This window comes from Brienomyrus brachyistius, chromosome 3 (assembly GCF_023856365.1).
Source record: "Brienomyrus brachyistius isolate T26 chromosome 3, BBRACH_0.4, whole genome shotgun sequence".
In the NCBI taxonomy this organism is placed as follows: domain Eukaryota; kingdom Metazoa; phylum Chordata; class Actinopteri; order Osteoglossiformes; family Mormyridae; genus Brienomyrus; species Brienomyrus brachyistius.
The window spans coordinates 34544311-34557942 of NC_064535.1; the positions used below are offsets into that span (position 1 = coordinate 34544311).

Here is a 13632-nt window from a genome sequence, read left to right on the forward strand (position 1 = left end):
TTTCAAAGAGGGGGGTCAATGCTTACAGTTTCAGAGTTCACGTCGACCTCCAGATTATGCCTGTTTATTTTGCAAATGATACTCGACCAAAGATGCCCCCGGGAAGGTAAATTATGGGGAAGTAACGTGTTTTAGCACCGGTCTCTATGGGCCTTTTGTTAATTTGGAAAAATAACAGATTGAGTGGTATTTAGCAAAAGAGAATTTTGAGGTAGAGGAGCACAAACACACTATATGATAAGCAGAACTTCTCTGCTCCAGATCCTATCTAGGGAAGCACTGAGCATAAGGTTGCAGGGTGTAAGGTACGGGGAACAGAATGTAAGGTACAGGTTATGTACAGGGCATAAGGTACAGGACACAGGGTATATACAGGGCATAAGGTACAGGACACAGGGTGTGTACAGGGCATAAGTTAGAGGACACAGGGTATGTACAGAGCATAAGGTACAGGACACAGGGTGTGTACAGGGCATAAGGTATAGGACACATGGTATGTACTGGGCATAAGGTACAGGACACAGGGTATATACAGGGCATACGGTACAGGACACAGCGTATGTACAGGGCATAAGGTACAGGACACAGGGTATGCACAGGGCATAAGGTACAGGACACAGGGTATGTACTTGGCATAAGGTACAGGACACATGGTATGTACTGGGCATAAGGTACAGGACACAGGGTATATACAGGGCATAAGGTACAGGACACAGCGTATGTACAGGGCATAAGGTACAGGACACAGGGTATGCACAGGGCATAAGGTACAGGACACAGGGTGTGCACAGGGCATAAGGTACAGGACACAGGGTGTGTACAGGGCATAAGGTACAGGACACAGGGTGTGTACAGGGCATAAGGTACAGGACACAGGGTGTGTACAGGGCATAAGGTACAGGACACAGGGTATGCACATGGCATAAGGTACAGGACACAGGGTGTGTACAGGGCATAAGGTACAGGACACAGGGCATAAGGTACAGGACGTAAGGTACAGGAGAGAGAGTGTAAAGTACAGGATACAGGGTCTAAAGCTATAAGGTATATCGTAGGTGAAGCAGAGTGCAAGGTGATAAGAGGCGATTCAAGTGGGGGGGGGTGAAAATGGCACACCGAGGAGGGCTCTCCTTCCAGACCTGCAGCCGAACCCGCTTCTTGTCCACACATACGCCTCCCTCGCTCAGAGGTGAGACCCGTTGCCATGGAGACAGGCCAGACAGCGGCTGCAGTGCATCATTGACCACAGCTCTTTGTGCATCAGTCACGCGGGTGAATTGGATATTGGTGAGCTGCCCATCTCTGCAGCCCAAGTCTTTGGGCTCAGGCTGCTAGACTCACACATCATCACTGCAAGAAAGTCAACCTGACCTAAGGACAGGGACTCTGAGAAAAGGTGCAGGCCCCAGGGGACTCACACAGGCTCTGGGACTCTAGGACAGGTGTGGGCCCCTGGAGACTCACACAGGCTCTGCGACTCTGAGGACAGATGTGGGCCTCAGGAGACTCACACAGGCTCTGCGACTCTGAGGACAGGTGTGGGCCTCAGGAGACTCACACAGGCTCTGGGACTCTGAGGACAGGTGTGGGCCTCAGGAGACTCACACAGGCTCTGGGACTCGGTACAGTGGTCGCTCCTTGGTCACCATGATGACCATCAGCATTAAAAACATCTGCTTTTGCTTTAATCACACTAGATTAAGGTTTCGTCAGTGTCAGGTTTTGTCAGTGTCAGCATGACACTGCCAGCCAGGTCACCCCAAACATGTCTCATCGGTCAGGTCCAGTCAGTCTGATAGTGTAACTCGGGTCCGGTCAGCCTGAGCGTTCATCTTCAGTCCGGTCAGCCTGAGCGTGCATCTGCAGTCCGGTCAGCCTCAGCGTTCATCTCCAGTCCGGTCAGCCTGAGCGTTCATCTCCAGTCCGGTCAGCCTGAGCGTGCATCTCCAGTCCGGTCAGCCTCAGCGTGCATCTGCAGTCCGGTCAGCTTGAGCGTTCATCTCCAGTCCGGTCAGCTTGAGCGTGCATCTCCAGTCCGGACAGCTTGAGCGTGCATCTCCAGTCCGGTCAGCTTGAGCGTGCATCTGCAGTCCGGTCAGCCTCAGCGTGCATCTGCAGTCCGGTCAGCTTGAGCGTGCATCTGCAGTCCGGTCAGCTTGAGCGTGCATCTCCAGTCCGGTCAGCTTGAGCGTTCATCTCCAGTCCGGTCAGCTTGAGCGTGCATCTCCAGTCCGGTCAGCTTGAGCGTGCATCTGCAGTCCGGTCAGCCTGAGCGTTCATCTCCAGTCTGGTCAGCCTGAGCGTTCATCTCCAGTCCGGTCAGCCTCAGCGTTCATCTCCAGTCCGGTCAGCCTGAGCGTGCATCTCCAGTCCGGTCAGCCTCAGCGTTCATCTCCAGTCCGGTCAGCCTGAGCGTGCATCTCCAGTCCGGTCAGCCTCAGCGTGCATCTCCAGTCCGGTCAGCCTCAGCGTTCATCTCCAGTCCGGTCAGCCTCAGCGTGCATCTCCAGTCCGGTCAGCCTCAGCGTTCATCTCCAGTCCGGTCAGCCTCAGCGTGCATCTCCAGTCCGGTCAGCCTCAGCGTGCATCTGCAGTCCGGTCAGCTTGAGCGTTCATCTCCAGTCCGGTCAGCCTGAGCGTTCATCTCCAGTCCGGTCAGCCTGAGCGTTCATCTCCAGTCCGGTCAGCTTAAGCGTTCATCTCCAGTCCGGTCAGCCTGAGCGTTCATCTCCAGTCCGGTCAGCCTGAGCGTTCATCTCCAGTCCGGTCAGCCTGAGCGTTCATCTCCAGTCCGGTCAGCTTAAGCGTTCATCTCCAGTCCGGTCAGCCTGAGCGTTCATCTCCAGTCCGGTCAGCTTGAGCGTTCATCTCCAGTCCGGTCAGCTTGAGCGTTCATCTCCAGTCCGGTCAGCCTGAGCGTTCATCTCCAGTCCAGTCAGCCTCAGCGTTCATCTCCAGTCCGGTCAGCCTGAGCGTGCATCTGCAGTCCGGTCAGCCTGAGCGTTCATCTCCAGTCCGGTCAGCCTGAGCGTGCATCTGCAGTCCGGTCAATTTGAGCTTGTATCTCTGATTGGGTCCAGTCAATCTGAGCAGTGTCACATCATGCCGAGTCTCTTAACAAAACCGTCATGAACAACAGAAAGCTCTCACTGCTGTCCAGGACAAGCACAGGCAAGGCCACGTTAGCAAAGGCGGCTGGGAATGTGGAATGCCATGGGGAGGCTCAGCAAAGCATCGGGTCAGCAGCGGTCCTGTATGGACTTTGGGCACCAGCACTCACAAGCCCCCTCACCAGGATGTGCGTGTGCCAGCACAGCGAGAGCCTTCCCAAGTTAATTGCCTGTCTACATCAGCAACAAGGACACAGACACTCGCGTGTTGTTTAAGGACTTCATTACTAAGCTGTATCAAGCCAAGCATCCACACAACATGTGATTTCAGCGTTACAGAGAATCCCTCTTCTATCTGCGTACACCTGAGGAGCCAACGCACTGAACATCAGCCACTTAAAAACAATACACAGAACTTTCAATTTAGAAATCGACCAGGGAAAAAAAATCACCCACTAAAATGAGCCTGGGTTGAATTATTCCGATAAGCACGGAAAGCACCTTTGTGCTGTGAATGATCAGAATGTGGCACTCAGAGGGGGCAGTCCACGTTGTCAATCGCCGTGACAACCCCAACCAACAGTAAGCTAATGTGCCGAAACGCGGCGCTCTTCTCAGAGGGCGCCAGAGGGCGGAGAGAGTGGGGTACCTTACTATTCATTCTCGACGTCTTGCTCTTCTTTGCCTCCCTGTCCCGTGTCTCAAAAGCTTCTCTCCTGCCCAGAGCGGATCCCATCTCAGACCGTGGGGCTGGGGGCACATGGCAGGTACTGTGGCATCACGGCTCAGCCCACATGGCTGCCATAGAATGGAAAGCCCCCGGCTTGCTGCTGTGGTAAGGCAGCTGGGCAGTTCTGCAGATGGCAGTCACAGAACGCGAAAGCGAGAGAGAGGGAGAGAGAGAGAAAGAGGGAGAGAGAGAGAGGAGGAAAGCGGCAGTACCGGACTGGGGGGGAGCGGGGGGGGGGTCAGGCTCGGAGACTGCTGCTGCTTGAAAGGCAGCTCCGGCACACAGAGGCAGTGTGCTAGCCCGTGCCGCGGATCCCTCTGTCTGCCACGATGATACAATGCTGGGATCCCACTCAGCTAGATGGGGGGGGGGGGGGGGTAGGGGGGTGGCGACTCGGCCAATGGTGACAGGACTGGCTGCAGCTGTGCAAGATGGGGGGCGTGGCTCAGGTGGAGGTCCCCGGAGTGGGGAGGGAGAGGCCCCAGACTGCGCTTGCACTTTTCTCTCTCTCTCCCTCTCTGTCTCTCTCTCTCTCTCCCTCTCTCTCCCTCTCTCTCCCTCTCTCTCCCTCTCATCAATCAGCCGCTCTCTCAGGCTGCCCTCACTTTATAATGTTAAATATCTGTTTGCTCTTCAGGAAGCAAAACCTGCTATTTCCCTGTTCCTTTGCGTGGATACAGCAATACACTGCCTAAGCTCCAAGGCGTGCAAAAACTCTTGTATTTTGCTTGGTAACTTATGGTTAAGGTTAAGGCTGGGTAGGGTTGTCATAATTAGGGTTTGGGTTATGCACCAGATACTGAGCTCTGGTCACTAACCCTAACCAGACTGTAGTTAGGTAACGGCCTTCATCTAGCACCTTCTGCAGGAGCAAACCTGCTCTCTTCTTCACCTGCAGGATACAGAGCATACAGGGAACAAGCTGCTCCACCTTAAGTGGCTTCCCTGGGGACACCAACAACTGCATCTGCGACAGCCGGCCCAAGACCGAAAATGGCGAGAAAGCCAAGGGCCATCGTACACTCAGCAGGACACTAATGGGGCTATACAGCCCCCCCACGGCTCGAACAGAGCGACCAGCGAAGTTGGTAACCAAGAAGAGCGCCGATTAGCCAGTGCACAGCCCCACTTCAGCTCTCATGGTGACTATAAAAAGTTACGTGAATGCAAATGATAGGGCACTATTTCACAATTCTCTGCTATCTTTCTCACTTTTGATGAGAAGTGATTCATTCGCCTATATCCTAGTGACTTTATCAGGCTACAATGACCCTCCGATGCAAGGACTGAACATGGAAAAAACTCGTAACTACACAACGTATCCGAGAGTAGGACTAAATCAGGAATGTAATAAAGTGAGTCACAATTGCATGCACTACATTGCCATTTTATGCATAATTACAGAGGCACATTGTCATTTACAATGAATTTTACCACCTTCTTGTCCTTTAATCCAAAAAAAAAAACATTAAAAGTACTTGAGATAAGTGGGTAAATAACTGACAATTTTTGAAACGATGAGAATTTACCCATCGTATGCAATTCAGCTTTCTGTAGGCTAGTCTAAATCAAAAACCAAAGTGTGAGGTAACGCAGGCTAGTCTAAATCAAAAACCAAAGTGTGAGGTAACGCAGGCTAGTCTAAATCAAAAACCAAAATGTGAGGTAAAGCAGGCTAGTCTAAATCAATAACCAAAGTGTGAGGTAACGCAGGCTAGTCTAAATCAAAAACCAAAGTGTGGGGTAACGCGAGCTAGTCTAAATCAATAACCAAAGTGTGAGGTAACGCAGGCTAATCTAAATCAAAAACCAAAGCGTGGGGTAATGCAAGCTAGTCTAAATCAAAAACCAAAGTGTGAGGTAACGCAGGCTAGTCTAAATCAAAAACCAAAGTGTGAGGTAACGCAGGCTAGTCTAAATCAAAAACCAAAGCGTGAGGTAACGCAGGCTAGTCTAAATCAAAAACCAAAGCGTGAGGTAACGCAGGCTAGTCTAAATCAAAAACCAAAGCGTGAGGTAACGCAGGCTAGTCAAGTTGACTGCTCACATACATATTCATGGACACAGACCAAGCACGCTCTTCTTTCAATAGATTCTGACTCTTTCATAAAGAACCATGCCAGGACGTGGTGAATTATCGTCAAACAGAACAAAGGCATTCAGCCAGAGTGGCTGTTTTAGCCACAGATAATCCTACAGAGGACAGGGTAGAAAGGGCGCTGCAATCTGCTCCAGGGTCAAGCAAGGCAGAGTCCCCATACACCCAAACAAGCCATCCCAGGATGTCGAATGCTGTGCAATACAGACAGGCAGCAAGGCCACCTGAAGCCTAGGGTCATCTCCACAGTCTGCATCTTAAAGACAAACATCAGATGGCTATCAGCGGCAGTCATGCCAGGTTCTGACCCACTGTGTGCCCAGTTTAACTGGAGCAGAGTCCCACACAACACTGTAATCTGCACAAAAGGTTGCAGGAGCACATTTATAATGAGAAAAACACAAATGTTCATTTGAAGCTAAACCTCCCATGCTTAGGGTGTATAGTTGCACCAGAAAACATCAGTTTTCTCAGTTTTCAATTTTACCATAAAACTCACAGGACTTTCAGCACCACCTGCTGGCATCATGGTCAGCACCGTAGCCGAATATCCAGAATGCCCCTTGAGAGCGTGGGAGAGCCCGCTTACCTTGGTGTGCAGCCTGGCCAGCTGTTTATCGTCCAGATGACTCTGAGTGTAAACACGCCTCTTGTAGCGAAACTGCAGGGGAACAGAACATAAGGAAAATTAGACTCCTCTGCACAGCAATGACAGGAACAGTGGTAGTAGCAATTAGCATGCATGATGTGGTGACCTCACTGGGGGGTGGACATGGTCTAGCACGCACAAACACCTTTGAATAGCCACACAGTGCTGTCACATGAGGCCCCTGATAGATTGCCCCTCTCTCCCCCAGGACCAGCGGCCCATATAGGTACATGGCCAGACCCCTGACAGTCTGCCACTCTGCCCTTGACAGCCTGCCCCTCTGCTCCTTACAGCCTGCCCCTCTGCCCCTGACAGCCTGCCCCTGACAGCCTGCCCCTGACAGCCTGCCCCTCTGCTCCTTACAGCCAGCCCCTCTGCCCTTGACAGCCTGCCCCTCTGCCCTTGACAGCCTGCCCCTCTGCCCCTGACAGCCTGCCCCTCTGCCCCTTACAGTCTGCCCCTCTGCCCCTTACAGTCTGCCCCTCTGCTCCTTACAGCCTGCCCCTCTGCCCCTTACAGCCTGCCCCTCTGCCCCTGACAGCCTGCCCCTCTGCTCCTTACAGCCTGCCCCTTACAGCCTGCCCCTCTGCCCTTGACAGGCTGCCCCTCTGCCCTTGACAGGCTGCCCCTCTGCCCTTGACAGGCTGCCCCTCTGCCACTGACAGCCTGTCCCTCTGCCCCTTACAGTCTGCCCCTCTGCTCCTTACAGCCTGCCCCTCTGCCCCTTACAGCCTGCCCCTCTGCCCCTGACAGCCTGACACTCTGCCCCTTACAGCCTGCCCCTTACAGCCTGCCCCTCTGCCCTTGACAACCTGCCCCTCTGCCCCTTACAGCCTGCCCCTCTGCCCCTGACAGCCTGCCCCTCTGCCCTTGACAGCCTGCCCCTTACAGCCTGCCCCTCTGCCCCTTACAGCCTGTCCCTCTGCCCCTGACAGCCTGTCCCTCTGCCCCTGACAGCCTGCCCCTCTGCCCCTGACAGCCTGCCCCTCTGCCCCTCTGCCCCTGACAGCCTGCCCCTCTGCCCCTCTGCCCCTGACAGCCTGCCCCTCTGCCCCTCTGCCCCTGACAGCCTGCCCCTCTGCCCCTGACAGCCTGCCCCTCTGCCCCTCTGCCCCTGACAGCCTGCCCCTCTGCCCCTCTGCCCCTCTGCCCCTATCTCTTCCCTTATGGGTGGCCCTGATGCTTCTGGAAGAGAGATGGGATGAGTCTGTGGGATCCAGCATACACCAGAAACTGAAGTACACTGGACCTTCTTGAGCAGCAACCTGAACCCCCCCCCCATGTGAGCAAAAATCCGGAACAGCTTCTCAACTCTCAGCTCTCAACAGCTGCATGGGTGTCGTGGACCATTCAGAACCTTACAGGGAATCTTGCATAGACCACATTGAACATCTAGTTTTCCTCACGATGTCGAATATATTTTCTGCTTCTGGAAGGAAGAAGGTTTTATCTGTCATGGCCACACAATATCACTCATCTCCCATATCATCTGAGGAGAGCATTATGAACTTGGCAATATATCAGGTCCAGAAAATAATGAGACTCAAACTAATCAGAGGAAGGAGATACAAAAATAACAGTAACTGGCCAATGAAATGCACGCAGATGACAGCAATGTTAAATTCTGGCCTCTTGTGATAAGCGGACAGATGAACTCATCAAGCCAAGGAGATGCTTTGGGATTTTCAGAAACGGGGCAAGTGAAGCGGAGAGCAGACGGAGAGTTAGGCATCTTTATCCTCCCCTACCCACGTAGGCACACAGGCTCCTCTCCCTGCGGTGACGTCACCACAACTCCGACTTCAATACTTTCTATTTTTAACCCAATAAAAACAAGCCACAGCACACAGCATTAATGATTTAGAAATTGCGTTTCTATCAGGAATTTCCTTTTTGAGGAGAACCCCCGCCCCCGCCCCTGTACGAGCACACATACCTCCAGATAGGGCACGGGGGCGATGGCCGGCAGGGGGTACTCCTTCAGCAGCCGCTCCTCGTCCAGGAACTTGCCAGCCTTGCCGTTGTAGGCCGGCTGGAACAGGCCGTAGTTCAGCACGTCCTTCAGGCTCTGATTCAGAGTACACAGGATGCGCTGCTTGGAGGACCAGATGGGGGCGTCCATGTTGAACTTCATGCATTTCTGTGGGAGGTGAGAGACCGGCATCATCCAGAGAGAAGTCGCACCCAGGGATGAAGGAAGTGTGCCACTGGTATTGGCCACACCCAGCAGGTGGGAGGGGCCAAGGATGCAGCCAATAAACAGCCAATAACAAAAATACAGTGTAGCAAAATGTCTGATGAAATGAAGCGAATGAGTGTCACTGGGACGCTGGTGGGATCCCGTGACGTCTTAAAGGCGCACAGGCTGGGTCTCATTAGCAAAGCTTCAAACATGCTGCAGATCAGGTGCGAGTCCTGAATGCCCCACTGCGGCCATGTGACAAAGGCCAGGAAAGATATGCTCATGGTTTTAACACTGCAATACTCTTCGCAGGAGCCTTGCCCTTTCTGATTCGCTGCAGCCTTGCCCTCTGTGATTGGCTGGGGCTTCACCCTCTGTGACTGGCTGCAGCCTTACCCTCTGTAATTGGCCTTTGTGATTGGTCACAGCCTCAGCCTCTGCGATTGGGTACAGCTTCACCCTCTGTGATTGGCCATACTCTCCCCCTCTGTAACTGGCCACACCCTCACCCTCTGTAATTAGTCACACCCTCACCCTTTGTAATTGGCCACACCCTCACCCTCCGTATTTGGCCACACCCTTACCCTCTGCAATGGCTGCAGCTTCGCGCCCTGTGATTGGTTGCAGTAGTGCCCCATCCAGCAGAATTTCACAGCTGAGGTGGGCACCAGGAGACTCAATACGGCAGAGCCCCCAAAGCCAGCGCCTTCATAAAAAGCTCATTTCCTTGTTTCCGCCACATTACAGTACATTCTCAGACGTGGCAATAATGGACCACTGGGCCCAGCAAAGCATTCGGCAGTTTAATTGTCTACTGAGAGGCTTGTTTACTGCAGCCGCTGAGAAGCCATCAGATGTTAAGGCCATTTAGGTTACAGGTGGCAGATTTCTACTCACAGAAGGCATTAAAGGGTGAGGAAGGAAAGACTCCGAGTGACCCCCCCCCCCCGCCTCGACCCAGCCGCTGGCTCTCCCCCAGGGCACGGCTCCCTGGACAGCCACTGACAGTGGGAGGCCTCTTGCTTCCTTCCAGGACAGAGAGGATCGGGTCTCCACTGCAGGCAGAAATGCGGGGAGGCCAGATCGAACACCTACAGCACATCAGTAAGACCGGCCCACTGGGATCCCCCCCTAGTTAGCATGCAAATGAAGAGTAAATGAGGGCTGGCGTAGCTGTGTGCAGTGACGCCACTGAACCAGGCGGGGACTGACTGATGAAAGGGCCTCACGCCAGCCTCATTTCGGGAGCAGTCCACACGTTCCACGTTCCAGAATCTTCTCACACTTTACTTGCACTATTTTGCTAATAAGCTGATATGGTTGGATAAATTAAGGGAGCCGGCTGATTTATTCTCATTTGGAAAATCTCATTAGATATTTTCCCACAACCAGCAATGTGGTGCTGGCCAGATTACTTGATTTTCCCAATGCTGTGTGTTTGCTTGTGTCTGTGTGTCTGTCTGTCTGTGTGTCAGCCTGTATGTGTGTCTGTCTGCCTGTCTGTGTGTCTGTCTGCCTGTGTGTAAGCTTGTATGTATGTGTGTGTGTGTGTACCAGCCTGTATGTGTATCTGCCTGTCTGTGTGTCTGTCTGTCTGTGTGTGTGTGTGTGTGTCTGTCTGTCTGTCTGTGTGCCAGTCTGAGTAGGAACCCCAGCAGGGAGTTACTTCCCAATTAAATCTGTCTCCTTCAAGCGAGAAGTAAAAGGAGCCTGACTGGAATGAGGCTTCATGGTTAATGATCTCGGTGGAGATGATTACGGCCGATGGGAGGCAGCCGATTAGCCTTGTTAGCAGTCAGAGCTGAAGCTGGGGCTCGGTGCCGCTTAAGCCGCGGTCCGCGGGGCACACAGTGCACACTGTTGCCACTTAATGGATAATCCCTGACTAAGACTATTAAAACCATGTTAAACCCAAAAAGAACCATTTTCACAAGCAAGAAATAACTGTAATGATTAAAAGTTATTAATACCAAAATAATCGTTTAATTACTATTTAAGAATTAAAGTTACCTAAAAACAGTCAAATAGTTACTTCAATAAATATATTTACAATTGTCTTTACACCATGAGATCTCTAAAGGATTTCACTGAAATATCGCAGTTTTTAAGATAAAGTCCGTAGCTAAAATTGAAAAGGGCAACCTGGGCAGATGTAAAAGCCTCAGAGCATCATCAGAGCATCATCAGAGCTTCATCAGAGCATCATCAGAGCATCATCAGAGCTTCATCAGAGCTTCATCAGAGCATCATCAGAGCTTCATCAGAGCTTCATCAGAACATCATCAGAGCTTCATCAGAGCATCATCAGAGCTTCATCAGAGCATCATCAGAGCTTCATCAGAGCTTCATCAGAGCTTCATCAGAGCATCATCAGAGCTTCATCAGAACATCATCAGAGCATCATCAGAACATAGTGACAGCACTAAGCAGGAAGAAGACGATGTCCTGGGTGCCTCTAACTTAGGGGTCACACTGTGAGACACAGAGGCCTAATGGCCTCTTCTGCCAAATACTAAGTGAAAGCAAATATTTGAGTTTACCTCAATGCGAATAATTTATTCTGCTTAACATAAAATACCTGTTAAAAAACATAAATCAGAAAGTTACGTTCAAATGAACAAACTAATAATTTTCAGCTACTGGAATGTGAAGAAACACAATGAAGGTAGAAGAGCTTTGTTTTCTTTTCCATCACGGCCTCGTCACCGTGTGCCAGCGGCTGTAGTTTTGCTGAGCTGCAGTTTCTGGGTTCTTAACTGAAGTCATTAGCCGTGGCTGTTGGGGACTCCCACTATCTCCTTAAATGTAAGTAAAACATGCAATGTAGGGTCCTGACAAATATGACATGGGCAGTTCTTTGTAAATGTTGGGAACACTAGTTGAAAAGGAGCTGGTGGACAATAATTAGCCAATAGCTTGTTTTCAAATAAACAAAAGTCATGCTTACTAAGTAAGCATGCATCTCCAAAAGCCCTGTTGCTTAATCTGCGGTAGATAGCACTGTTTCAGAAGCTGCACGTCCAACGTTAAATGACAGGACACAGCCTGCGCTGTCTGCGGAGCGGCCAAGGTGCTGTTTACAGTGCGCTCTCTGACGGACGTCCGTCTGCCACACAGAGTGGAAGCAGGATTTTCACCCCCAGGCCTGGAGATGTGAGTAAATAGTGCTACCTGTTGTGCAGAAATCTAAGTCATTCTTGTGTAATGTTTCCTCCAGTTCACCCGGGCTAGGGGTAGCAATACATGTGTTGACTGATTATGCCTGGCTGTTCTTTTTGTAAAAAAATATCAACCCCATTTCAGCCAGCATCGTAAACTGGCACCATGCCCAGGGCGTCCCCAGACTTATGACCAAGCGAGTTCTGGGACTGGATCCAGACTCTCATCTGACAGGACATCACTGTCAGCGTGTCCGAAGGGTCCAGGCAGCTCTGCTCCATCATACCATCACAGCAGCACAACATGCCCTGTAGCTGTGACAGCGCTGTGGTGAGGACATCCCACACGTGCCGGTGAATGTAAGGAAGAGATAAAAATGGAAATTAATTTTGGGGAAGCTGCCCGTTCTTTTGGTCCACTGCACAGTGTTATGGTATTTTGGGACCCCAACATGGACAGTTTAAAGCAGACATTCCGCTGAATGATTGTACATTTTACAAATCAGACTGCAGAGCGATGCCTCTAATTGTGGCAGATTCCTGGAGATACACTCCTCTCTGTACTGCAGCACAGTTACGCTCAACCCCCAGGCAGCAAGCAGGCTGGGTAATCACGCCACTTTAATAAACAGCCAGCTCAATTCCTGGGTCTCACCTGGACCGTAAACTGCAGGGTAGGGCCACACCCAGCTCTGTGGGAACATGTACATCACTGTGCAAAAGTCTTAGGCAGTCCAAGAAAATGATATTTAAATGGCTTCGTACGCCGGCTGGCAGTACAGGTAGTGCGTACACACATGGCCTCTCACCACCAAGCACCTTCACACCTGCAGCACGTGGAGGTGTGTGTGGAGGTGTGCTAAGCACCACCTGCCCCTGTCTTAATGGCCCACTTTTAAGACCCCAGGCTGAGGCAAATCGAAATCGGCCAATCATCTCAGCCCCCCTGCCATTCGCATCCCCAAACCCACAATGTTCCATCTCCTCCAACCTTCGAGCTCAGAAGGCGGTTGGTGGCGAGCTGTGGATTATCGATTCTGTCGCAGTAGATTTTACTGAGATGATCTCGACGGTGCAGTTCTGTGTCTTGCTCCTGTCTGCAGTCACGGTTCTTTTAACTCTTTTAGCGCCTTCCCTGAAATCACGGCACATATCACGAAAGCCTACCGGGAACACCCACTCTCACATCTTACATCATTTCCTCTACAGTAACAGACATGGCTTCCTACAAGTCAATAAGATTTCATTATGGATCACTCATGTTGCTGACAGGACTAGGATGCCTGGCCAGTTGTGCTCAGCATTCAGCACCAACACAGCATGCAGCTGTTAGACTCTGCTACACTGGTCTGACTCAACCCAGGACCCAGTCCACTCCAATGGCCATTAAATGGACACAGATTTATTGGTCTGCTGTAAGACCAACGACCAATGCTTCTTGCAGCAGGAAGCAGAAGGGCTGAGGGCAGCTGTCAGCACACAGCAAGTGTGAACGTGCAGAGAGGTTCCCCGTGGTTAAGGAGCCACTTCAACTGACAGCGAAGGTCCACAAGGTCTGCTAAAATGTTCTTGAAGCACACTGCAGCTCATCCCTATACTGTAATACTGTATATCCAGCCATTTCTCAGCTCTGCACAGAGTATCATGCTCACAATGGTGCATACCCCCCCGCCCCCACCCCCACCCGCTGAGTCCACTCAGTGCC

General features: G+C 51.6%; 1 protein-coding gene and 1 long non-coding RNA gene across 9 annotated transcripts in view; one reads left to right on the forward strand and one right to left on the reverse strand.

Moving 5' to 3' along the window:
• Positions 1-13632, reverse strand: part of LOC125738236 (SH3 and multiple ankyrin repeat domains protein 3-like) — a 124723-nt gene that overhangs the window by 76004 nt on the left and 35087 nt on the right. For 5 of the 7 annotated variants that reach the window (XM_049006993.1, XM_049006992.1, XM_049006996.1 and 2 more), the window contains exons 4-5: positions 8524-8727; positions 6528-6599 (exon numbers count right to left, since the gene is read on the reverse strand). In XM_049006993.1, the coding sequence (XP_048862950.1) occupies positions 6528-6599; positions 8524-8727 (276 nt within the window). Of the gene's footprint in view, positions 1-3759; positions 3991-6527; positions 6600-8523; positions 8728-13632 lie in introns of those variants that run through there. The other 2 variants (XM_049006997.1, XM_049006999.1) reach the window with 2 other exon arrangements.
• LOC125738240 (uncharacterized) lies at positions 335-1353 on the forward strand. 2 transcript variants are annotated; one of them, XR_007396767.1, is made up of 3 exons: positions 335-383; positions 608-767; positions 800-1353. It is a non-coding gene; the product is annotated as an uncharacterized LOC125738240 (long non-coding RNA). The 2 variants fall into 2 exon arrangements; XR_007396768.1 differs by lacking the exon at positions 335-383 and adding an exon at positions 473-543 and having other exon boundaries at positions 672-767.